At 53.3% G+C, this 25,576-nt stretch overlaps 1 protein-coding gene across 8 annotated transcripts; it reads left to right on the forward strand.

The window, feature by feature from the left end:
- Positions 1 to 30: 30 nt before the first annotated feature.
- KLC4 (kinesin light chain 4) lies at positions 31 to 25,542 on the forward strand. 8 transcript variants are annotated; one of them, XM_030268921.4, is made up of 16 exons: positions 31 to 172; positions 10,647 to 10,913; positions 11,104 to 11,334; positions 11,646 to 11,724; positions 11,811 to 12,036; positions 12,342 to 12,429; positions 12,732 to 12,833; positions 13,138 to 13,311; positions 13,467 to 13,566; positions 14,054 to 14,106; positions 16,567 to 16,634; positions 16,716 to 16,824; positions 17,603 to 17,752; positions 24,422 to 24,546; positions 24,652 to 24,709; positions 25,064 to 25,542. In XM_030268921.4, the coding sequence occupies exons 2-16, from the start codon at positions 10,665 to 10,667 to the stop codon at positions 25,151 to 25,153; spliced, it is 1,902 nt and encodes a 633-aa protein (XP_030124781.1). In that variant the 5' UTR covers positions 31 to 172; positions 10,647 to 10,664; the 3' UTR covers positions 25,154 to 25,542. The 8 variants fall into 8 exon arrangements, with proteins under 8 accessions (XP_030124781.1, XP_030124784.1, XP_072783563.1 ...); XM_030268924.4 differs by having other exon boundaries at positions 41 to 172; positions 17,603 to 17,725; XM_030268925.4 differs by lacking the exon at positions 31 to 172 and adding an exon at positions 1,703 to 1,859 and having other exon boundaries at positions 17,603 to 17,725.
- The last annotated feature ends 34 nt before the right edge of the window (positions 25,543 to 25,576 follow it).

The raw sequence follows: 25,576 nt of genomic DNA on the forward strand, positions 1-25,576 counted from the left end.
GGGCCGCCGGCAGGTGGCGCGCTCCCGCCGGCGGGGCTGAGGCGGCGGCCATCTTGGATTTAAAGGGGCTGCGCCGCTGAGAGGGCGGGTGGTGCCGGCCGCGGGTCTCGCCCCGCCCCCGCCGGGACCGGGACAGCGACCGGGACCGCCATCGAGATCTTGCGCCCAGCAGGTTGGACGGGCGGGGTTACGAGGGCTCGGTCGCTTCCCTCGGCGACCCTGGCTTGGGGAGGACACACGGAGCCCGGCGGCGCATGCCGGAGCGGGGGCGGCCTTCCCGGGGCGACGCCGCCCCGCCAGCCGCGGGGGGCGGTGGGACCCTCGCGGGGAGCTGGGGAGGCCCTGTGCTGGGGCTGGGGCTGGGCTGGGGCTGGCGAGGCTCGGGGCGCCCTGGCCGCTGGGCAGCGGAACGAGCGGGGGCGAGGGCAGCGTTCGGGCCGTGCCCGCCGTAACGCTGCGGGTCGGCGCTAAGGGCGCTGCCGGCTCTGCGGACTTTGGAGCCGGCGAGGCGCGCCCTGCGGGATCAACCCCCTTCAGCACCGGGAGCCCTGCCGGTGCCCGCTCTGCTCGGGTAGCTCCCGGTACGCAGGCTCGGTGCGCCTGGCCTCCCCGCGGGCAGGGCCGACTGCCACGCAGGGACGGGCGACGGAGGCCGGGAGCCCCCGAGGGAAGAGCGCAATGTGTGTGTGGCAACTGTGGGTCAGCCCGAAGTCCCGGCCGTGGCTGTTTCCAGGGTGCTGTGGGCACAGACTGCGGGATTCACTGCTCTATAATTAGTCTGTGTCTTCATTGCCAGGAATGGCTTTCACTGTAACACAAATAATGTATGCTTGCACTTCTGCTGTGTAACTTATGTGACATGTAAGCGTGCCATAGCTGTATGTACCCCCACAGCCAGCTAGATTTGCCCTCCAGAACTAGGGAATGGAGGGCAGCAAGGTGCTTTAGGAAATAAATATGTGTTGTGTGATGAGGCAAGAGAGAACCTGCATATCAACATGGCTGGGCTGAGCTGTGTTCCTCTTGGGACACCTGAAGCCCTTCCCGGTCTGGGGGAATCTGTGAGGAGGGACAGGAACACAGGTGCAGTACTGGTTCAGGCAGATGTGGATAGCTGGGGACATCGTAGGGAGCACCGTGACAGTTGTGTGTTACCGTGCATGGGATGGCTGTAGCAACAATCTAAGCTGGATCCCATGTCGTTGTCCTCTCTGAGAAGAGCAGCCAGAGACTGAACAAGTGCTTCCCAGCAGTACCCGGCCTAGCCCCACACTGCACAGTGTGGACACAGCAGGGCTCCAGCCTTCCCAGATCTCCTGAATCTGTCCATTGCTGTGGGCACAGCGATAGCCACCATGCAGCTGGAGGGCTCTCGGCAGCTACACCAGCTTGGCTTTGGAGGCTGGGATGGGGTCAGCAGTGGGGACACAGCCGAGGGTGGTACCAAACAGGATGTAAAACCTTCGGCCACAGGATGGAGGGTGGGATGGAACAGGGCTTTGGCGGGCTGAATAGGAGCCCGGTGGTGGCCAGTGCTGCTCGGGCAGCATTTGGCGGCACCGTGGGGGCTCGGCCCTGCTCCTGGGCGCTCCCGTGGATCTCCGAGGAGGGAGCTGTGAGCTTGGCGTGCGTGGCGCTTTCTGCGCTCCCAGGAGAGCGTCCGACCGTCCTGTTCCCGGAGCCTGTCCGCATCCCTCCCCTCCCCCTGCCGCAGTGTGGTTGGCTGCCGAGCGCCGGGTGCCTGCGCCGCTGCTCGCTCCCCGGGCGGCGCGGCACACGGAGCCGCGCAGCGCCGCGGCCGCCGCTCCTCCGCCGCCTCCGCGAGCACCGGCGCTGGACAAGCCGCTGCAGGCAGCCAGGTACCGCTCCTCTGCGCGCGGGGCGGGGGACATTCTCATCCGGTGACTGAGATGGGCAGGGTGCCCAATCGTCCTGGAACAAAGGACCGCTTTGATGCGCAGTTTCGGGCAGAGCTGATGAAAACTTTTTTTTTCCCTGGTGAAGCTTTCACTTAGCCAGGTGGGCGCAGAATTTCTCTGTGGTGGTTCTGAGGGGTGAAGGGGTTTCTCTGGCTTGTTTGTTTCAAGGATACGCAGCGGGCGTGCCTCCTGCTGCCAGACAAAGCCGGAGAAACGATGACGGAGCAGGTCATACAGCAGAAGCTCTCAAAGAGCCTTGTTTCGCCCCAAACCGTCTTTTCATTAATTAACTGCCTCCTAAGGTTTTGCGAAGTGGAGGTGCACCCTTCCAAAGGTGGTGGGCTGTGGGAATCGCTGGTAAGCTTCTGAGAAGGAGAGGATGCGCCTGGGAGGAGGTGTCTGAAGAAGAGCTGGGGGATGGTGTTGCGGTAGAATGCTCTGGCCAGGCAGCCGGGGGAAATCTGCACAATGGTGGGAGGCAGCAGCACATTACGAGAAACAGCAGGCTTCCCTGCGTCTTGCATAGCTGGCATCTGGCACTCTGCTGCAGTTCCATGCTCAGCTCTCCTCTAGTGCCCTTGGTCTCCTCTCTGCCACGCCGCCTTGGAGATGTGGAAAACACCCACCCCTGCCTGTGCTTGTGGGGAAAGAGGGTGGTGTTAGCACACATCAGGTCAAAGATCTGGCTAGCTCAGGCGCAGGGTAAATAAACATGGCTGAGCTTTGCTGTAATTGGCAGAAGGAGCAGGAAGCATGTGTTCTCTCATCTGCTGTTTTGGAGGAATGTCCAGGTTAGAACAACAGCATTAACCCCAAATACCAAAATGGCTCTTGGGGCACAAAGGACATGTGTCAAGATACTGACCTTGGCAGAGTTACTGGATAAATGCTTGATTTGCTGGGAAAGAGCCGTGTAGCTCCTCAAAGAGCTCAAGCCAAAGATAGAACAGGTCCTCTGCTTGTTTTGCAGGTAGAGGTTTGTCCCTGTGACTTTGCCTGCCTTGCTATGGTTTACAAAAGCTGTTTGCTCTTGGAAATAGCAGTGCAGTCTTGCAGCCTGCAGTCAGCTAGTCTTTGCATGTGCCCCAGGTACACCATGGAGGGAGTGTGGGCACACTAGAGTCCTTCAGGGCACACAGAGTGGCCCCAGAGCTCCTGCTGGTCCCATCTGCATCCTGATTATCTCCTGTATATGGCTCAGGCACATCTAGTGCATAGCCCTCACATTAGACAGATGCCTGCAGAGGCACTACCTCCTGGGAATTACTCTGCCTGCTTTAATACTGCTTCATGCTGTCAGGGCAAGGTAATGGCTCTCGCTCTGTTTTTTATAGTGCAAGACTCCCAATCAGATTCTGAAGCTGGGAAGAGATGCTTGCCCTGGCTCCATTCCAGCTGCTTAGCTCTTGTCTCCACTAGCCTGGAAACATGTCTTAATGGTGTTTCGCTGTAGTCCCAGGCGCAGCAGATGCAGAATGGATTTGGTGAGCTGCTGCAGACACCAACAAGTTTAAAAACAAGGTCTTATCAGCTGATCTGGAGGTGCCAGCATAAGCTTGCTGGTGGGAGTGGTGATGACTGCTGTTCTCATTCCAATGGCCTGCTGGAAGGGGCAGGTTTTCCCAGCCAGCTGGGGTTGTAAAAAATATGATGTACAACCAGAGCAAATTATTTTCTGCTAATGGCAAAAATCGGTGCTGTTTTTTTTTTGTTTGGTTGGTTTTGCTGTTGTTGTTTGTTTTGTTGGGTTTTTTTTAACCCTTGTTGATTCCAGTGTCTGTATTTGGTAGTAACAAATGGAGTGGGACCTTTCTGGTCTTGAAAGGAATGAATTATCTGATACAAAGCCAACCAGACTACCTGTTCTGTCTTCCTCAGAGTACATATCCATTCTGGAATTGGATGATGCTTTGATAATACAGGAATTTCTTACTCTGGTCAATCAGAACAAACACCAGTACCTTTTGTCCATTTCCAGCTATGGGCTGGAAGGTGGGAGGGGTATGGGAAACTCCCATCTTCCTTCTGTAGTGGCGTGAACATGAGTCACTGTGGCCAAGTCCTTGTAGAGCCACCTTATCACCACCTTGCCCTGGATTTCAGGAAGGTTATGTGATTTGTGTTTTATTAGAGATTGTGGGTGGTAGGGAGCTGAAACTTCTGGGGCAGAGAGGAGTGTTAGGAGGCTCCCCTTCATGCTCTTTCCTTTCAGCTGCTGTCTCTTTGTGACTTGAGCTGCAAATCTAGTTCCTTAGTCCTTGTCCCCTGGGCCTCTGGCAGCCTGCTGGTTAGGACAGACATTCCCAACACAGGCCTTCCAGTATCTAGAAAAAAACCCCAGAGCTGGCATGTGTCAGCTGCTGGAAGAAGCAATCCTGGCCATGATCCCTGGACAGCCCTCCCTATCCCCCAGACAGGGATCAAAGCATATCAACAGCTCAGTCAACTTGTACTGTGTTATATATGACTCTGGGGATTGGGGAAACTGGTTAAGTGAAGTCTTTCTGGGCTTGGAGATTGGCTTCAAAGCCATGTGAGGAGATGTCTGGATGCCAAGGAGGGTCCTGGTTTTGGGGTGTAGGAGAATGTGAGTGAGACCACTTCTTGCCTTCACTGCATGCTGTGTTGTTGCGGGTGGATTGCTTTGGGAGTCCAAAAATCCCTGTGGGACCTTGCTGGAAGGAAGCAGGCACTGCAATCCCTTTCTCTGGGCCTTGGATCAGTTTCTAGTGCTGTGGTGCTTCGCTCCTTTGTCCTGAAGAGGTGTTCACTAAAGGCAAACACATTGAGTTTATCTGAGGAATTCAGATGAAGTTTTTTTTTCTTACCTTTTTTTTTTTTCTCCCACAAGAGGATGGTTAAGTCATGGTACAGGGGTCTGAAGAGTTTGTGGGATATCTGTTTTGGGAGAGGGTCCTTCAGCTAGACACAGATACCTGATCAGATCCTCATCCTACTTTGGATGAGGGAATGGACCAAAGACCTCTAAGCATTCATTCCAAGTAATACTCTTCAAATAATACTCAAGCCAGACTCTTATTGAGGGAAAGATTACAACAGAACAGTCCCTCTGTAGTACTTGAAGTCATCTGTGTGTTGGTTTAACTCTCTAGACTGTTTGCAGTGCAGGAAAGGTCCGAGCTGGAGGCTGGCATTGGGAAAGAATTTTAGCCAGAAGATGGGACTCTAGGTGTCCCCTTTTTTGGCAGTAGGATGTCGAAACGTATGAGATAACTGGTGGCAGAGAGTATTATGGACATTAGGATTTGGGTGACATCTTTTGACTTTACAATTGCAGCTCAGAGATACGGTGGGTATGACCTCCCAGGATGTGTGTGTCCTTAGTGGCTCTAAGGGAGCATCTTGGCATTTCTGGCAACAGTGACAAGCATCACAGAGCACCATTCCGGCTCTGTGCCTCATGTGAACCCCAGCATTTCCTGTTTTGCCCAGATTAGAACAGCTCTGGAAGTACCAACTTGGATGTGGAGCTCAGCAGTGCTGGTTTGTCCCCTTTTCTGTGCTTCTGCTCCAGGTGGCCTGGGGTGGTGACCCTGAGCACAGTAGCTGTTCTAGCAGTGGTGTGTCAGTGTGCAGGTGTTCCTGGCAGTGTCATTGTGTCCTGGCTGTGCAGTGGAAGCCTCAGAGGCTCTGCACAGCTGACTGTAATCTCCTACAATCTGTTTGCTTTCTGACATGATATCAAAATAAGAAAATTTGTGACACAGCCTCTGTGATGGCTGCAACTTTGTCACTCTGTTTGCTTTTTACTGCTTTTATTTTTCAATATCCAAAGTATTAGGCCGAGGTTTTGTTGCAGTGTCCCCTAGGAGTGAAGACTCTCTCTCTTATTTGCAGTCTTGCTTCTAGCTTCATTGGAGGTCAACCAGTCATTCCAGAGACCCTTTGTTGCTCAACAGTAATTAGCTGGCAGAGGTCCAAGGAAAAACAAACAAAACCAAAAAACCCTTCCTGCTTTTATCAAGTCGTTTTGCTTCCCAAATGTATAACCTTGCTGTTTCTCCAGGTAGCAAAAGCATGTCTCACAGGAGGAGACTGGATAATTATGATGAAGCAAGACAAAGCCTTGTGTTTCCATTTCTAAATGGAAACCATTGCTATCTATCTCCCAAATGTGGTCTCTTGTTCTTGCTGTGGGTTAGACTTACTCTTTTCCACAGGAAGCTTTTTTCCAGAACCCAGCTGTCTTTCTGCAACTACCTCACATCACTTATATCCTTGGGTCACCTTCTCCTACGGAAGAATTTGCTGCTGAAAATCTGTTTCTCTTCTTTACAGAAAGTGCTGGCAGACCATCTGCAGTTTGAAGGAACCTTGCTGCAGTTACTGTCTTGTGCATGCAGAGAGGCAGTGAACTGCATTAGTTGTGTTGTTTGTAGCCCTGAGATCTCTGTTGTGTTGTAGCTGACTCCTGATTTCCCCGATGCTTCTCCTCCCCCACTCCCACAGTCTTTTCTAGCATTAGGCATCATAACCTAAGCTTTAAGATTGACTTGGACCCATTTAATCTGGCATCCTTGTAGATGTTGTGGGTTGAAGATAGAAACAGTGAAGCTTCCAGCTCTTTCCTCTTAAAGGTCTTGCATGTGGGAGCAGTTTTGAGAGGCAGAAAAATGAGCTGCTGAAATTGCTGATGCTTAGCGATTTCGCGGTTATGCACTTGAATACAGGAGGAAGGTTTTTGCCTGGCAGGATGTATTTGCTGATGGATGCCCGGCTGATTGCTGCAGCTGCCACAAAGCTCAGTGCACGCATGTTCCTTCCTTGTCCTCCAAACGGGAGCAGAAGAGGAGAGATGAGCTGGGTGCTGTCGGAAAGGCAGGCTATTCTAGCAGCTCACTGTAGACAGGGAAGATGTGCCAACTAGAGCGGAAACCTGGGCTGGGACACCTGCAGGTCCATGAGGACTGCAGCAGGATAAGCTGGGAACAGGACTCTCCATCTCTTAAGGACCTTGGTGGAAAAGCATTCTTTCTTCCTGTTCCAGTCAGAGCCCCATCCTGCTAAAGGCAAGCCATGATGTGTCCCCTTCTCTCTGCAGAAAACCTCTGTGTGTTTTCTGCCTGAGTAAAGGACACTCAGGGCCCCTTACTGAACGTAAAGGAGTAGGAAGAGTGCATATACAGCAGCCTCAGCCTGCCTGACCTTGGCACTGGCTACCATAGCAAGGGTTTCCTCTTTGGAGGGCTGAGCACTGAGAGTAGACCTGCCAGCACTGGGGAGAACTAGAAATAAGCTCTCTGGGGGGAAATTCCTGCTTTGGAAGGTTAAGTCAGCTCCTACTGGTGTTTGTTGCTTTTCTTTGCTGTACAAGAGGTAGCAGCATTCAAATTACTTCTCAGCAGTCTCCTCTTTGTTTTCTTGTTGAGCAGCTGTGTGTTGTTCTTAGGTTTTGCACCCTGTGTACAGCCTGGACCATTCTCTGTCCACTGCTGAGCATGGAAACATGTTGGTACCTAGCAGAGCTCTGCTTCCAGGATGTCACCCTAGGGGAGAAAGGCTGAGGTTGTTACAGATGTTTGCACAGCCAGTGAGAGTAGAAAATCCTCTATTAGGATTCCTGAAGGATCTGAGGATGTAGTTGCAGGGTAGGATGAGTCTTATATGCTGTGGATCAGGATGTTTTGATTTATTTTTCCTTCTCAGTCTGAAGTCTTTCTTTGCAGTTTCAAAAAAAACAGCTTGATTATGGGGACTGTGAAAGGCATGAACATTTTCTGCTGTAAGGGCCGAAGAAAGAATGTTGCTGTAGTAGAGATGCTGGTGGTTTAACACACAGCAGTTTCACAGTTGAGGAGTAGTTCTGTGTACAGGGGAATTAATGAGCCTGATTTTCTATGTATCTGGGTCTTGTCTGCCTGACTCTGTTACCTAGCAAGGTGTGAGGTCTGGTGCTTTTTATCCTGTCACATGTTCATCTTCCCATTGTGTTTGTCTTGCACTTTTTAAAGATGGCAGCAAGATCTCTGTATGGACATAAGTGATGCTGCTATGAAAACTGTCAGCATTTCACAGTTGGCCCAGTACCCACAGGGACTTGTACTGCTCAGCTGTGAGAGTTTTAGAGCAGAGTTCTAGTTTTTTTCGGGTATGAGGCCGTTCCTGAGTATCTTCTTGTGTCACAAGCATTGTCTGTGGTTCAGAGAACTCCCACTTGCCTGTTTCCCTGTTTGCAAGTGAGTCAGGGTGTGTTTCCTTACAAGCTGGAACCAGTGATGGGGCCATTTAACCCCTTAAGCAGTTATTACCTTGGTTCTGTGGAAGAGGTAAGTGCCTGCTGAGCCTTCCTGGGAAGCTGTCTGGACCTATTTTAGAGCACAAGAGTTTGTGGCCATATGAAGCAGTGCTAAGACCCTTTGAGCTGCTCACCTCTTTTCTCTAGGGCTGGGAGTTGTTGCACATTTCTTCATGAGTTGTGCTCACCTGTAGAAGTCTGCATTAAGCAAGGCTTTCTTTATTGCTTTAGCACTTGATCCCGCTCCAGGTGTGTTGGAAAAGTGGGAAGAAGAATAAGCAGGGGAACTGTTGACCAGAATGCTTAGCTGCCAGTTTCTGGAGAATGAGTTTGGAAGATGGGGTATGAGTGGCAACCAACTCTCAGCAAGCCTGTTTTTCCTTTTGAAACGATAGTCTGTGTCCTCTCTCTTGACCTTAATGAGGTTTTTCATGCTATTCTTGTCATATAATCTTCTCCAAAGGAAACTGGCATAAGTTATGGTCCAGATGAGACTCTTTTGGTATAAAATGTGCAGGGTTAACTGCATGTGGAGCATAACAGATACCCAAAAGTGAAAGATACAGTCAAGTGTGACTCAGAATTGGTGCTGATGCTAGATCATGAAGTGAATATGAAGTCAGCATTGTGACTTTGGGGGAGGATGACTCAGTTCTTGTTCAGAGGTGTGAACAGAAACCAAGTCTTCAAGAGACACGAGGTGTTTCTGCCCTGCTGAGGGGTTCAGTAAGGTCTCAGCTGTGTGTTGAGGGTTTGCCCCCTCTTCCTGAGGGATGGATGTACATAATGGGAACAGAAACCAAAGAAGAGTTGAGAGGAGAGTTCATGCCTATAAAACAACTGGAGGAAGAATGAGGCTAAAGAGGAGGAGATGAATGGGTTTAATAATGAGATGTGTGTACTTAAAACAACTGTCCCAGTGCTGTTTGGCATCTTCACTTTAAGTACTGCAATGAGGAGGAAGCTGGGCCTCTCTGTTGCTCAGGGGCCCATTCCCCACTAGCTCCCTGGCACTTGGACAGAGTGCACAGGTGAGGAGAAGAGGAGCCTGCCAGAAAGGGGAGCTCTGCTTGCTCTGTTCCTGTAGCTGGAACAGTATTTCTGTTCTCTCAGTAAAACAGGCACAAGGCAGCTGCCGAACAAAGAGCTCAAAGCATGCAGAGGTGGGTCCGGCAGGAGGTCACAGGCAGATCTGCTGGAAGCAATTCCCTCACCTCCTCCTGTGTAGCTTCTGGGCAGTTTGCCAGCCTCCTGGCAGCAGGGCCACGGGCACTCAAGTTGCAGAGGCCTCTGCTAGCTCCAGGTAGCAAGGATGTGCTGCTGGGCAGGTGCTGCCTGTGTAGGGCATTGCAGGAGGCTGGTTTTGGAGTGACCTGATAGCAAGGTGGGAGGAGGCTTTACTGTTGAGTAATATGAGGAGGCTGGTGGGGTGGCCCAGCTGGTGGGAGAGGCTGGGATTGTGCTAAATAAGTGAGTCATGGAGCAGCCAGGGTCTTGCTATTAGGGGTCTTGCCTGCCTGTTGTGTCTCTCAGCCTCTGGCCTGTTCTGTTTCCCTAGCTTCTGGACTTTGTATACAGGGATCTTGCAGCCACACTAACGTTCTAGGTTGTAGTGCTTGGTGTTGCTGTGCAAAGGCAGTAGCTGGGTACTTTCCCATTGTATATCAGGGGGAACAGGACAGTGAAGGAGTATGGAGTTCCTAGGCCATCCTAAGGAGTCCTTGGGGTGGCAGCAGGGTGAATGAAGATGGAAACACTGTTGGTGTTTCAAGTCAACTCCTGCACAAGGATTATGTTAATGTGACTGTAGCTGTGGCTGTATGTGAGCTTCCCCAATCACATACTGGGGAAGTGCTGTGTCCTGCTGGTGGCATGTCCCTTAGTGGCACAATGGCAGTTCTGTGCTTAGGCTGTGATCCTCAGCATGTACTCTTCTGGTCAGGCATGATGCCTCCCTGTCTGAGATGCTCCTCTAGGAGATTTTCCTTTGAGGAAGCAGAAAGCTTTGAGCTGCCATCCCTCCACTTTGTGTTCCCTTTCTTCTGCAGTCAGAAGAGGTGCTGAGCTCTGACACCCTCTCTGCATCAGTGGTCTGTGGGCAGAAGGTGTATAGCTTGCAACCCCAGCTGCCAACCACAAATCTCTGCTCTTAAATAGAAGCTAAATTAATCTTCCCCCTGCTGGGAGTGGGGGGGTGTTGGAGGTCACCACTGGTTGTCACCTTTTTGTCTCCTGTCCACGTAGGCCACCTGCACTGGTTGCCAGCACTCCCAGCCACAAAAACAGAAGCACGTGCCTTGACAGCTGCCGGCTGCCAGAGGGAGAGGGGAAGATGAAGGAGAAGGGCTTAGAGTAGGCAATCAGTTAAATGCTGTCTCTGACTGCTGGAAGGATGTTGTGATGCTTGTGTCTGGTTGTGGCTCTCTGAAACAGCGCTGGGGCATTCAGGTTTTGTCTTGGTCTCTCTGCAGGGCTGCAGGAGTAGGACTATGTCCACCATGGTGTACCCAAGGGAGGAGAAACTGGACAAGTTGAGCCAAGAGGAGATAATTTCCAACACCAAGCTGGTAATGCAAGGGCTGGAAGCACTCAAGAACGAACATAACTCCATCCTGCACAGCTTGCTGGAGACCATCAAGTGCCTGAAGAAGGATGAAGAAGCCAATCTCGTGCATGAGAAATCCAACCTGCTCCGCAAGTCAGTGGAGATGATAGAACTGGGGCTTGGAGAAGCTCAGGTGAGAGTGGGGGGTGATCCCCGAGGTGTTACCTGGGATTTGACAGAGGAAGGGTAGGCATGTGGCCATTTCCCATAAGCTACAGGGGTGGGAAGGGGCTAAGTGTAGAAGGCTAGCATGGGTGGACCCTAAGCATGCATGTGAGCGAGAGACAAGACTCTGGTTGTTACTGACTGAGACTCTTAACAAGGTGATGATGGCATTGTCCAACCATCTGAATGCCGTGGAGTCAGAGAAGCAGAAGCTGCGTGCTCAGGTGCGGAGACTGTGCCAGGAGAACCAGTGGCTGCGTGATGAGCTTGCCAACACCCAGCAGAAGCTGCAGCGTAGTGAACAGACCGTGGCTCAGCTGGAGGAGGAGAAGAAACACCTTGAGTTCATGAACCAGCTGAAGAAGTATGACGAGGATGTCTCGCCTTCGGTATGCCCCAGTCCTTTTGAGCAGCTGCTTTTGTGGGTCCGGGAGTTTGGACTGGGAGAACTGCCTACATGTGATAACATTGCCCTGGATTTTGCCCCTTCCCATGTACAGCCATGCCTGTAGCTCAAAGGGGGCCTGCATGGGGCAGAATCTCTGGATTTTGTTTTGTGGGGGGAGATGGTGGCAGAGACAGAGGAGAAATTGATGTGTTGGTGGGCTGCAGAAGGGCCAAGAGTTTGGCAACTGACTCAAGCCAGGCTTCTGTTGTCTCTGCTGAGAACCAACAGTATTTGTGATTCTCATCCTCTCAGGAGGAGAAGGAGGGTGACTCCACCAAGGACTCTCTGGATGACCTATTCCCGAATGAGGAGGAGGAGCATGGTCCTGGATGTAAGTGTTTGCTCATGCATGGGTGCTGTCTGTCTCTGTTCAAGCCTGCTGGGCCATCTGTGCCGTGTTTATTTCTGTGCCCACAGTGCCCCACCAGCACAGCAGTGCCGTGGCAGCTGCCCAGCAGGGAGGTTATGAGATTCCTGCACGCTTGCGCACCCTCCACAACCTTGTCATCCAGTATGCCTCCCAGGGACGGTATGAGGTGGCTGTGCCACTCTGCAAGCAGGCACTGGAAGACCTGGAGAAGACATCAGGCCATGATCACCCTGATGTGGCTACCATGCTTAATATTCTAGCACTAGTGTACAGGTGAGGATGGTGGGAAGGGCAGGACTGGGCCAGGACAGCTTTCTGCATCTCCTGTTGCCCTTTGCAGCACATCCTGGGGCTCCCCATGCTCCCAGGGGTTTGCCTTTCAGAAAAGTTTTGGCCTAGATGGGGTATTTGATTTGCCAAATTCTCAGATATAACTAGGGACTGACTAAAGCAGGGAGGAATGAGGAAAGAAAGAACTGTGAAGGCTTGGTCTGTGTGGAAGGAGCACTGTTCATAGTTCTGCCTGCTCTGGGCCGTAATGTCCAAATCCCAGATAAATGGTTGACTTTGCACTGCAGGGATCAGAACAAATACAAAGAAGCAGCACACCTCTTGAATGATGCTCTTTCCATCCGTGAGAAGACTCTAGGCAAAGACCACCCAGCGGTGAGTGTCTCTCTTTCAGTTACTTCTTCACCTTTGGGTGCTGCTGGGGCACTGTTCCAGCAGTGGTTTACTGCTCCAGCATTTCCTGCTGGCTGGTTCAGTATGGCCTGTAAGGAGTTAGCTTCTCTTGGATCCTGCGATATAGTCAGGGCAGCTTTCTGTCTCTGGACCTCCTTCACTTGAGAAGCAGCAGTACTGCAGGCTTGGAGGAAATGGGACAGTCAGTGTTACTGTTGGTTGTGCCCCTGGTTTGGTCCTGCTGGAATTTGCTTTGTTTCATGGAGAAGTTTCTGTTTCTGCAGGTGGCAGCGACTTTGAACAATTTGGCTGTTCTCTATGGCAAGAGAGGGAAGTACAAAGAAGCAGAGCCACTGTGTAAGCGAGCCCTGGAGATCCGTGAGAAGGTACGAGTCTTCCGTGCTCTTTCTCCTTTCAGCTCTCTCTGTGGGCTTTCTCTCATTACCTCAATGCATCTGCGAGATACAGGGCCTGTCTAGTCTGTTCAGCTACTGATTCTGCCACCACCTTTCCTGTCTCTCCAGTGTCTGCAGCCCTAGAGGGGCCTGCCAGGAGGTGGAAGTTGGAATTTCTCCTCCTCTCCAGACCTTGGCTTTTGTCTGACATGGGCATGTGCTAGGGGGACTCCAATGTCTACTAACTCCAGGAGTCCTCTCCAGTCTTTGTGGCTTCTCTTCTTTTGTTCACCAGGTTCTAGGCAAAGACCATCCTGATGTGGCCAAGCAGCTGAACAACCTAGCCCTGTTGTGCCAGAACCAGGGCAAGTATGATGAGGTGGAGTACTATTACTGCCGGGCCCTGGAGATCTATGAGAGCTGCCTGGGTCCGGACGACCCCAATGTGGCCAAGACCAAGAACAACCTGGTGAGACACTGGGGAGGGGCCATGTGGTGTTGGGGAGGGGTGTTGTGGGAGAGGTGGGCACTGCCTGGTGCTTGGAGACAGAGCAATAGCTGCAAGAGGTGGGCAGAGGTAATCTGTTTCCCAGTGGGGCTGGAACTGTTCTGTTTTGGTTGCAGGCTTCCTGTTACTTGAAGCAAGGCAAATACAAAGAGGCAGAGGCGCTGTATAAGGATATCCTTACCCGTGCTCATGTGAAGGAGTTCGGCTCTGTGGATGGTTTGTACAGCAGAAGCCCTTGGGGCAGGGGAGGGGTTTCTTGGCTCTCAGCCTGGACTTGTCTGGTTCTGGTGTTGCCCAGACTGAGGGATGGGATGCCTTGCAGGGACCCTGCTTTGGGCATCCCTTGAGATACTGCCATTCTAGTGTGTTATGCTGTTCCTCCTCTCAGGAGTCTCAGCTCAGTCTTTTTACAAGGTTAGAAATAGTTAATGGCACAATCATGCTCAAGCATAGGCTGAAGTTTCTCCTGTGCATCTGGCAAATGTACTTCTGCTGGTAGGACTTGTTTTTTCCTTTCCTTGTCCTGCCTTTGCAGTGTGGGTTGCCTTTCTTGGGACTCTGGGCAAGGGACTGGGGTGAGGATCTGGAGTATCACTTCCCCCTGATGAGGAGCTAGCTCTGGGGACAGAGTACTGGGCTGTACAGGAGGCAAACAACAGTGTGGGTTGGTGAGTGGACCTGTTTTGCATTCTTCCCCACATAGGTGAGCACAAGCCAATCTGGATGCATGCAGAGGAGAGAGAGGAGATGAGCAAGGTGAGTCTGATCCCAGGGGGTTTGATCTTCTCTTACCACAGCCTATCTCTTTATTTCCTCCTTCCTGGAGGAGCTGCCAAGGCCAGGAGGCATCTGGAGAGGGGGGGATACGGCACTGCTGCTCCTTGGCCAGCAGGGAGGGAAGGACCATCAGAGAGCAGGGTGGTTTTCCTTGGGCAGGACTGTTCAGTCAATCAGCCATGGCTGCATGCTCTCTCTGCTTTTGTGATTGATCCCTCTTGGGCATGCAGATGATGGAAGATGGCAGACAGTTGTGCTACAACTCCTTGGCACTCTGTTCCGAAGAGCTGCCAGTACCCAGAGCATAACTGGCTTGTAAAGTAGCTCTAAGGCTGTCTGGGGTAAAAAATTGAGGTCAAGAAGAAACTTTTGCTGTCACCTTGCTTAGGAAATGGAGCCATATCTGAAAAGGGTTTCTGCATAGGGCAGGCACTAGCTGGCCTCTGAAAGGGGACAGAAATGGACAGTGCTTGCTTTGGACTAGGCTGAAAGGCAAAGCTACTGTTGCTCCTGCAGCCCAGGCCCTGCTCTGTAGTCAATAAATGCAGCAGTCGTGTCTTTGCTTTTGCCTAGTGTAAGGCCCCGTTTGTTTTTTGGCAGGTGGGTGAAGCAGCAGAACGAAGGGTTCTGATCTAGTCCTCTACCTGCAGTAGAGTGGGGGCTCTCCTTTTCTTCTGCCCTCAGAGCAGGCCCCAACCTTCCAGGGTTCAGGCAGCAGTCTGGCAGGCTTGACTTAGTGACTGATGAGTCCCATCCTGTCAGCCCTAGAAGCAGGGTACTTGCAGGTGTTCCCACAGTATCCTGTGCCTTCCCATTGAACCACTCTGCATGGCTCCCAGTGCAGGGCACTGCTCAGCTTTACACTGTTCTGGTTCCTGTACTGTGGAGGCTCTGCTGCAAAGCATCTGCACTTGCTGCAGCACTATCCTGGAGAAATCCAAGCTGGAGTAGAGACCAGGTTCCCGTTGCCCCCTCTGGGATTGAGACTCTTCTGATGGTATCTTTAGAGAATTTAGGGATCAAATGTAGGTAGCTATAGTATGAAGCTATGCTCCAGATAATGGAAGCTCTGCCATGGGGCAAGAGAGCAGGCTGATATACTCACAGTTAGAGTAAGAGATTCATTCTACATGTGAGTCTTAGGCAAGGACTAAACCTCTTTCCCTGACTCTGAGGCTCCTCTCCCCAAGGCAGCTGTGTCTGTGCCTCATGGCAAAGCAGGGTTGGCATTCCTGTCCAGGCAGCAGCAATAGTTACAGACCTGCTTGTACTCCTGGCCCAGGAGCTGGGGCTGATGTGTTCTGCCTTGTGCTATTTCTATATCTTCCATTAAAATGTATAAAATTCCTGACTAGAGCTTGACTACTTTTGTCACTTGCCCCTCTTTCCTGGCAGCAGAGGGAGGCCAGTTCATGCCATCAGCAGGGCCTTGGGCACAGCTGGCAGCCTTGGCCTTCAAGGCTTTATCTGCCCCAGAGGAGTTGACACCTTTCCTGTTAGGTGCACACACTCTTTAGGGCTGTCTCTACAGGAGTAATGTATTGAGTCCTGAACTCCCCTGTCCCTGATGCCTGCCCAGGCTGTGTAGGCTCTGGTGTGAAGAAAACTACATGTGCCTATGGCACAGGGAGACTGGCATGTGGGATAAAGAGCTGAGGAGTGCTGTGAGACTGAGTGACAAAAATGGTCCCCATGGAGACAATTTCTTCTGGGCTAGAGCTGTAACTCATGCAGTGGAGCAGTGGCCCCCTGCACCTGCTTGGTGCCATGGTCCTACATACCCAGGGCTAGCAGCTACTGCCCTGCAGTGTGGGTTGTCCAGATCTTCCTGCTTGAGCATCAGGCTCTGCCCCCTGTGCTATTGCTCTGGCCAGCAGCCTGTTTGCAGCTGGCCGGGACAAGGCCAGCTAGCCAGCTTTGGGGTGCAAATGCTGGGCATGGGGAGGGAACAGCTAACTGGGCTGAGCTGCTGTAGGGCAAGCCTGACCTTGTAGGCCAAAGGCTGGGATGTGGCTGGCTGATTCCTTTGCTAGTCCTGGCTGAGGGATTTAGTGCCCATGGTGATTGGCATGGCGGTGGGGTTTTGTCTTCCTTTTGCATTTTGGTTGGGGTGTCACATGGTCCATTATGCCATGAAAATAGGCTGTGCTGTCCCTGCTGCCTTTGGTACTATGGGAGGGGATAAGAAGATTATGCTTCTTCCTGAAACGAGGATATCATTTTGCTTGTGGCCCACATCTGTTGCAGCAAACATGCTTTTAACTTTCCTACCAGGAAGCTGCTGGGCTTTGTCACTGCATTTGCATATTGTGTTTCCAAGGGTTGAGCTGGTGCAGGGGTGCAGCCTGAGGTCTGACCCTGGCATCCAGTGGCAGAGCACAGGCCAGAGAAGGGCAGTAGGTGTGGAAGTAACAGCTCTCTTCTCTCCTCACCCTCTAGAGCAAGCACAGAGACAGCGCTCCCTATGCTGAGTATGGTGGCTGGTACAAGGCCTGTAAGGTTAGCAGGTAAGAGCTGGTTTGTGGGCAGTTGTGGACTCTGTGGGGTTGACCCCAGGGCTCCTGCTCACCTTCTCTGTGTTACCACAGCCCAACTGTGAACACCACCCTGAGGAACCTGGGTGCGCTGTACCGGCGCCAGGGCAAGCTGGAGGCAGCCGAGACCTTGGAGGAGTGCGCAGTTCGCTCCCGGCGACAGGTAACCCCAGAGGGACCTTCCCTGGAGTGGGGGGCGTTGCAGGGCTTGGGGTGGCACGTTATGGCACTGTCCTTGGTTGGGGTGTGGTGAGGGACTCTCCTGGTCCTCTCTGATGTTCTTGGTTTACGTTCCCATGACACCAGAGGGCCTTGGTGGTTGGGGATGAATTTGTGCAGAGATCCACACGTGTGTAGGTGTGTGCATGTGTGCGTGGATGGAGCAGATGTCCATGTGTGGGGAAGGCATGGCTCACTGAGTGCAGAAATACTGCAGCAGGGTTAAGGCAGATTACTGGGCTTTGTCAGCTACTGGGGAGAACTGCACTTACTGGGATGTTTTCTTCATACTAATTTTTTTTTTCCAAATACAAAAAATACCTAGAATTTTTTAGAGTACCTCTTGCCTTAAACTCCTCTCAATCCTCAAATAATAAAGCAGGAACTGTAAGCACCTAGCACAAAAGACTGAAGGACAGCTGAATCCTTCACACTTCAAAATGTGAAGGAAAGAGCTGTCAGCTTTGGGGTAGCAAGCCCTTGTTCCACAGGGTTGGTTATGGTCTTGTGAGGACTCGTTGAGCTGAGAGTTCAAACAGAGACTGCTAAGTGCGGGATGGCATTTGGCTCCATCCTGATTGTGCTGGGCAGTTTTGGCTGTGATGGGGCACTGGCCAAGAGAGGGAGCCAAGGAACCAAGCACAGTGATGGCACAGTGGATCTCTAGAGGGAAGGAACACAAAGACAAAACAAAGCTCTTCCTTATCCTTTCCTACTTGCAGGGCATTGACCCAATCAACCAGACGAAGGTGGTGGAGATCCTGAAGGAGGGGGATGGCACAGAGAGACATCGGAGCCTGGGGGGCAGTGTCAAGTACGAGAATGCCACAGACGGTAGCGAGGAAGTGAGTATGGGCGTGGAATGGAGCGGGGTAAGTACAAGACACCATCAAGAATGGCCTCAGCCGGCTGCCAGAGGGAAGGGACAGCGTGGCTGAGGGCTGTCCCCATGTGGCCTGTCGTGGCATCCTTGTCTGCCTCCATTCATTCCCTGCACATTTCCTTCCCCTTTCTTGGCATGAGCCAGCCAGCCCGCAAAGGTGCGTGTCTGGGTCTGGCTTCTGGTGTACAGAGCACATACTCCCAGCTGAGGGCTCCTGCTTCCAGGGAGCTGCCAGGGCCTGGCAGTACCCAGCATGAACTGGTCCTGGTCTGCCCTTAATCTTAGGCTTGTAACCTTATTAACATCTCTCCCTGCTGCTCCCCTCTGGAGGCCCTGGCTGAGAGCATCAGCCCCATCTCGGGCTCACCCAGCCTGTGAGAGCCATTTGGCTGTCTGTCCTGCACTGTGCCACTGACGATGCTGAGCCTGGACAGGGCTGTGTGTGTGTGATATGCCTAGTGTGTCTGTGACTGACTGACTGACTGCAGGGCACAAGAATAGTCTGTAGCCAGCATCTTTGCTGTCCCCCTCTCCTGGTCTTGTGCCATAGGCAGGTTCTGGCCAAGCAGAGGGGATAAAAGGCAGGTTTTGTGGGATGGCAAGCTGGGCTGACCAGTGGAGGCAAGAGACTGGTGTTAGCTGAGGCACAGACAGGGCAATCTGGACCTCTCTAGGCTTGTTCTGAGGCTGAAGGTGACTTTGGTCGCTAGCACTGAGTTTGGAGAAAGGTAGTGATCCAGGGCTGGAACAGGTGCCTTTTGTCTCCTGCAAGCAGGAGGATGGAGAAGAAGAGGCAACAAGCGAGCATGGTGGTGGTGGGTGCTTGGCTCAAGGGCTGCTAGAGCTGTTAATGCTTACATTCCTTCTGCAAACCCTGAGAGCATAGAGTAGCTGGGGTTGTTGCAGCCTGGCACAGGGAAGGCACTGGGCACACAGAGTCCTTTGCTGCCCCCTCACATCTGCTGTCACTAACCCTTCCCCACCTGGCTCTGCTCTATTCCCACCTGCATGAGCTCCCTCCCTTCCTCTTTTTTCTTCCCTGTTGCCATGACAGCCCTTCGACACCCAAAGCCTGAAGCCTGCTGGCTCTCTTGATTGTGGATTGTACGCAGAAGGTGGCTGAAGGGGATCTGAAAAACAGACCTTCAAGTGGACCCAGCAGCTTTACCAGATGCAAGGCTGTCCTTTGCCCCAGGTCTTGGCATCAGGACCAAAGAGGGTCTTAAGTCTGGCAAGGCACCAACTCTAGCCTCCTTACTAATGGCACTCACCATTAGTAAGGGGGCTAGACAAGCACAGAGGGAGGGCTGCAGGTTTGGATTAGAATCACCGGGTCCCTATGCTGGCTGGTGTCTTTCTGCAGCTCCTCCTGACTTTGCTTGGTGTTGGGTAATCTCTTGGCACTGGTGATGGTCTGGGAGACCTTCCTGACAGTCTCTGAGCTGATCATCCTAAGGCAAGTAGGTAGTGCCACCCTCTGCCACAGCCAGTCCCAGGGAATAGTCCCTGCTCATAGGACCCTTCCCTAGGGGTCTTAGCAGAGCTTCCCTGACCCAGACAGCTGAGAATAGAGGATTTGAGGGCTAGCCCAGCACCCTGGGGGACACAGCTGCTGCCACATGATTCCTTTTCCAGCCTGCTGCATACATAGCCAGTCTTCTCTTCTGAGCCAGCAGCCCTGCACTGTAGTGAAGCTCCCTGCAAAAGAAGGCTGAGGCAGCTCCTGCTGCTGCTGTCTGTCACGGCCTGTTATTTCCTGTGTTGGTCCAGAGACCTCAGATGTGCTGCCTTAAAGCAGCCTCTGCTGTCCTCCTCTAGCTGTCTTCTGCTGCAGGCAGGGCCGTGGGAGCCCCCAGGGTGCCCTGTGCCCATAGGCAGCTCTGGAAGCACCCTAGGGCCTGGCTGCTTGCTGCCCAGGTAATTGGGATGCGAGAGCAGGGGGATGGCACCAGCTCCATGGTGCAGAGGCCTTGGCAGGTACCCAAGGCCCGGGAGCAGGAACCCTTGGAGGAGGAGACCCAGGCTGTTCCTCCCTGAGCTAAGCTGTTTCTGCCAACCCACTAAGCCCACTGGCAAAGAAATGAGGGGCAGTTTCAGCCTTACAAGACTCTCTCCCAGCCCAGATGTGGCCTGGGGTCTCTGCATGCAGTCTGGGCCTTGTCCCACCTGCTCCCTAGGTGACCTACAACCTCACAGCCTTGTAAATTGTGTCTTTCTCCTCTCTGTGCACTAGGCTTAAATGCCTCCCGAGACTCCCTCTTTCCCCTCCACCGCAGTCACCTGGATGTTTGTGTTGTATCTTCCGACTTTTCCTCCACACCATCCCTCCTTCCTCAGCGAGAGCTCCACGCCAGTCCCCCAACCCTCCTGGCACGCCAGGGCACCGCGACGCCTGCAGAGGAGTGCCTGGCCACACGGCCCAGCTCCAGTCCCGTGGCCAGCAAGAGCAGGAAGAATCTGCGAGGAGCTGCCAGCTCCCCCAGGCCAGGGTGATGGGCCACTATCCCCTTGTGTGCCCCCACCCCTGGTCTGCCCTTGCACATCCCTGGGGCCCAGACCTGCGGGGGGTTGTCTTCACTCCAGGCTTGCTGACTCCATTGTCACTAGACATCTTCAACCCTCCTGGCTTGTTCCCTCCATCTCTGCAGAGGCTCAGAAATGGAGGGCTGTTATGGGACAGTGAGGCCTGGCCTAGGCAGGGCTGTCATGTGCCCAGTTGCTTTCTTCCCTGTAGGCTTAGCTGATATTAGTGCCTTGTAGCAAACCTGTGCTGGTTCCTAGTGAGATGGGCTCTCCCTGCAGCACAGGGCAGTCCCCATCTTGTTACCCTCATTCCTGCTGAGCTCTGTAACCCAGAAGCAGTGTGTGGATGTCTCTGTAGGGCAGCCCATAGAGCTACTGTACATCCAAGATGAGGTGAGGGGGCAACAGCCAAGGACCATGTACAGGAGCTGGCCAGCACAAGCATGTTTGGCTCCAGCTTCCTGACTGGAGGTTCTTCATCTGGCATTAAGGGCTGAATCAGCCCCCCATTGCTACAGGGCTCTTAGGTGTGGCTGGTGGGAAAAGTGAGGGTGAACTTGTTTGCTGTTCTTTGAAAGCAGAGGAGGGGTAGGGGGAAAGGAGAGTTTTTTTTGCAAGGGGTAGACCCCAGACCATTAGAAGTGGTTGAGATGGGGAATGGCCTGGATTGGAGCAGAGTGGTTGGGAGAAAAAGAAGGTGCAAAGACAGATGTGAGGAAGCAAAGGGCTAGGGCTGGAGGTGCTCTGAGCAAGTGGGAGCAGACGGGATGGCTGGAGGGAGGTTGCTGCGGGGGTAGGGGCTGGATTGCTCACAGGTGTGTGGGGCTGACTGCAGTCTGGCTGTCCCTAGCCGAGTGGGTGGGAAATGTGTAACCCTCTTACCAGTAGGGTCACCGTGCTGACCCTGAGGGGGTGTGGGGGTGTCTCAGTGCCTCTGATGGCTTCAGGCCTTCACAGGATCTGGTGCTGTTAGTCATTACTGGGATATGGAATGTGTCCCAGGGCCACACCTCCACTGTCTTGGGTCTCACATCCTTGAGTGTACACTGTTGTCCCACCTCCTACAGGAAGGGAACCTCCCTGGCCCTCCTCTTTGGGAAGAAAGCTTGGGAGGCTGTAGGCAGCAGGATAGAGCCCAGGGGCCAGCACAGGACTCCTTATTTATTTAGCTAGATCCCTTCTTTATGCTAGTCATCTGGCAGGTTGTGATTCTAAATGTGCTTGTGTCTGTCTGGGCCTGGCTTTCCTGTGGTGGTGCAGAGGCCTTGGGGTACATGCATGCTGCTCCCCTGGGAATTTGTGCTTACTGAAAGGAAGCTTGTCCTCGGGACATGGGGTGTGGAGCCCAGGGCTGAGTGCTGCAGGGCTGTACCTTCCCTGCCTCTCTGTCCCAGTGCTGCTCTGTGCTTCTGGAGAGCGGTGAGTTCCCAGTGCAGGGTGTGTTTGGACCTCAGGGCCACCTGCCCCTGTGCTTTGCCATGTCCTGGACCTGGTGCTGTAACAACCATACCTCTAATTAAAGGTAGACTGACCCAAATCGCTGCCCTGTGCTTCTTTCCATGCTCTGTAGGCCAGCGTCGGTCAGCCCTGGGGTGGTGGGTGCAAATGCTGCTGGAGCGGGTCTGGATGTGCTTGGTGTCTGTCTGTGTGTGTACAGGGGCATGTGCTGTCCCCAGGGCTCCCCTCCCAGGCTTTGGAGATGAAGGACCCAGCTCCACTGTGCTTTTCCCTGTCCTCCAAATTGGAGTTGCTGCTAACCTCAGCTCTGTAACCATGTGTGGCAGGGCTGCCCTGGGGCATCCGAGCTTGGACCTTCCCCAACAGGCATTTCTATTTAGCCAAAGAAATACCCCATTGTGTCCCTCAGTGCTGAGCTCTACATGCTGCCAAATCCTGCCCAAGTCCTCTACCTCCATGCATTAGGCAGGGTGGGAGCATGCAGTGGAGAGGAGCTCAGTGGTGGAGCTGCTTATTTTTTTTGAATGCTCTCATCCTGGTGGGTGCAATGGGGTGGGGGCTCTGCGGCAAACCAAACCCATAAATGTTCTGGGTTAAAAATAACCCGTCAGAAAAGGGAGTGGGGGGAGAAGGGAGGATATTTTTAACCCAGCATGCAGCAGCATTTGGTTCTGGTGTTGGTCTGCAGTCAGTCTACATCGCTGCAGCTGGGGAAATGTGGCTCCATCCTCCAGCTCTGATACAAGAAAATACTTCCTAGCCTGTTCCTGCCGCCCTTGTACCATGGTCCTGCTCCCCTGTCCTAGCTGTGTTCCCTGTTCCACCCCTGGCTTTCATGCCCTGAGAAAAGCAACAGTGCTTGGCATAGCAGTACCTTGCAGGGAGAGTTGTGACCCAGTGTAAGTCTGGTGGGGAGGCAAAAGACACCTCCCCATCTTTGTTAATGCTACACACTGATAATCAGCTCACCCAAAACCTGCTCAGGATGCCTCATCCAGGAATTGAATTGTTTACTTTGCTGCTTTGAGTGCTCTCTGCATTTTTGGTGAGTGGGTCCCTTTGGAGCAGCAACACATGGCTATCAACTTGGTAAACCTCATCCCAATGAGAATGTGAAGAGGTTAAATGCACTTGTTTTATCCAAGAAGGGATGAGAGGAATACCAGGAGAAATATTTGATGGTAGGAAATGTCCTGGTCAGCTGTTAAAGAACAGTCTAGGGCTGGCTCAGCTTTGGGTAATTAGAGCAGAGGAGCACTGGAAATGCCTTCCCCAAGGGCCACAATCTGTAATGGTCAGCACAAGGGGGTGACTGGTCTAAGGCAGAGTCCCTGCCTACCTGCAGAGCTGCTTGGACAGTGCTGAGGTAATTGCTGCTGTAGCCTGAGCCACAAGGCATTTTGGTCATTTGGAGTGCTTCAAAGGGGCTCCCTCACATCTTCCTAAGGAATAAAAGGGCTTGCCATCACTTTACCTGCTTTTCTTCTGCCCCAGTGTTCCAGGGGCCACTCAAAGCAGGAGCAGGGAGGACTGCTGTTATCCAGCCATCAGAGCAAAAGTAATTCCACATCAGTGGTGATGTCACAACCTTATGTAACAAGCAGAGCAGGCCACAGGGGAAGAGCTTGCTGGCATTATGACATGGTGGCATGGTGGGTGCCATGCTGGCAACCTGTGCCTTGCAAAGTGCAGGAGGTGGACTGGAGCCTGTTAGGACCTGAGAGTGCCGCACTGAGTACTGGAGACTTTTGGAGGCATGTGGGAGGAAACGGGCTCAGGAACAAGATTTCAGGCTGGTTTTGGCTTCAGAAAAAGCAGGTAGACATAAAAAGCTCCCTGCAAAGTGCCACCCCCTGGGGCAGCTATTGGGGCTGCATGCAGCTAAGTTGGGGGACCTAGGAGTAGTGGTGCCTGCTTGGCAGCACAGATAAATCCATCCCCAGTGGAGCTGCCTGAATTGCTCCAAAGGCTCGAAGCTAAATGTCTTGGGGGTGTTAGAGATGGGACAAGGCTGCGTGTGCATTGTGAAATGGTCTTGTGTGACGTGAGTGAGCCTGCAGGACTAGAGTGTGTCTCTTATCTGTATGAGTGCTGGACAGAGAGGAGGAATGGTGATGGTGTGGTGAAGAAGGGCAAGGGGAGGGAGAGGATGAGGATGGTCTCCAGTGAGCAGCAAATGAGGAGAGAGTCCTTGAAATTAAATCCCCTGCAGCCTGTCCTGGCCTGACAAAAATTATCCCTAATCCTGGGACTCCCTACAGGGCTTGTTGCTTCTCTGGCCACTGGGACCTCCTTGATAGTTGCTTCCTGAGCTGTTACAGGTCATGGAGGTGTGTCATCTTCGAGAAGGATTGTGTGGATGCCAGTGCCATTTGTGCTGGGGGCCTGGGGCAAGTCAGCAGCCCTTCTGGATGTTGAGCTTGCACTGGGCAGGAGGGAGTATCAGGCTGGATGAGCCAGACAATAGCGGCTGACTCCACGGTTACCCTGCCCTGTGGAGAACTGGGTGAGGGGAAACAATATAGTGAGCAGTAAAGCCTGCTTTGGGCCAGGGCTAAACCCTCAGTGCAAGTGGGCAAGAGGATGTTTGGAGCCAGTTCCAGCCACTCATCAGCATCATGCCAGAGCCTGATCAGTGCCACTTAGCCATCACCCTGGCTTGTGTCTCTGTGTCCAGGATGGCAGTGGCACTCTCCAGCGCAGCAGCTCCCTGGGAAAAATCCGGGATGTGATACGGAGGAGCAGTGAGATGTTGGTCAAGAAACTGCAGGGCAATGGTCCCCTGGAGCCCAGGAACACCAGGTATGTCAGGCTGCGTACAGGGCAGGTGTGGGCCCTGCCACCTTGTGTGTCTGGGTCTGACCACTCACAGCACGATCACATCTGCTCTCCTCTGCTTTCTTACAGCATGAAACGAGCTGCATCCTTAAATTACCTGCACAAGTCTAGTGATGCTTCGTTTGAGGTAAGCACAGTGTGAGTGGTGGGGCTGTTGCAGGACTGGGCATGAGGCTGGGGCGGTGTGGCCAGCGGCACAGGGGGTGAGTGGCATATTTGTGGGGCCACGTGTAGTGCTGAGAACTCCTGAGCTTGTCGCCCCTTGACTGAGGTCAGAGCTCCAAATCTGAAGGTGTTTCCAAGTACCCACCTTCCTCCGCACAAAGCTCAGCCATAGATTGGGAGCAAAGGCAGCAGATACTGTGTGTGATGGAAGCACCAGGGTCATCCTGGCTTGCAAGGCAAGGGGTGCAGGAGTTGGGATGGCAGCTTTGGGGCATGAGGCATTGCAGGTACTTCATGGGCACTGTATTTTTTCCAGGGCACCCAAGGCTTCCGTGCGGAGAGCAGAGGCCTGAGCGCCAGCAGCATGGACCTGTCCTCCCACAGCTCCCTGCTCTCTTCCAACTGAGCTGGCTGCTCCGCTGCTGGGCACCCTGGCTTCGCGCTGCACGGGGCAGCGCCCGGCACCTCCCCACACCACCCACTCTGTTCTCCCCATCACCGGTTCTTGTGCCACCGTCTGCCTGCCCAGCCCGGCCTCCCCCGGGGGTCCCTAGCTAGTTCGGGCACCGCAGCCCGCCCGCATGCTCCTCTGCCGCTCACCGGGGCGCGCCGCTCCGGGGGCCGCATGCTCGGTACCGGCCACACACGCTCACCAGGTAGAATCGCCAGCCCGGGGAGGGGGGCTATACCCCAGGCCGGGGCACGGCGGGAGTGCCCCATGCCCCCGGCACGCCGGTTCCCCGCCGAATGATCGCTGTACTTTATTTTATTAAATAAAACCGACCCTAGAAGCGACCGCGGCTCGGCCTGAGGGGGACGGGGCGGGGCG

Source organism: Taeniopygia guttata, chromosome 3 (assembly GCF_048771995.1).
Source record: "Taeniopygia guttata chromosome 3, bTaeGut7.mat, whole genome shotgun sequence".
Taxonomy (NCBI): Eukaryota; Metazoa; Chordata; class Aves; order Passeriformes; family Estrildidae; genus Taeniopygia; species Taeniopygia guttata.

Bases quoted from the DNA above. Each gene is read 5' to 3' on its own strand.
- KLC4 (XM_030268921.4), top strand. From the start codon at position 10,665: ATGTCCACCATGGTGTACCCAAGGGAGGAGAAACTGGACAAGTTGAGC. The intron at 11,335-11,645 runs GTATGCCCCAGT...TCATCCTCTCAG, and splicing joins ACGAGGATGTCTCGCCTTCG to GAGGAGAAGGAGGGTGACTC. The intron at 12,037-12,341 runs GTGAGGATGGTG...TTTGCACTGCAG, and splicing joins ATTCTAGCACTAGTGTACAG to GGATCAGAACAAATACAAAG.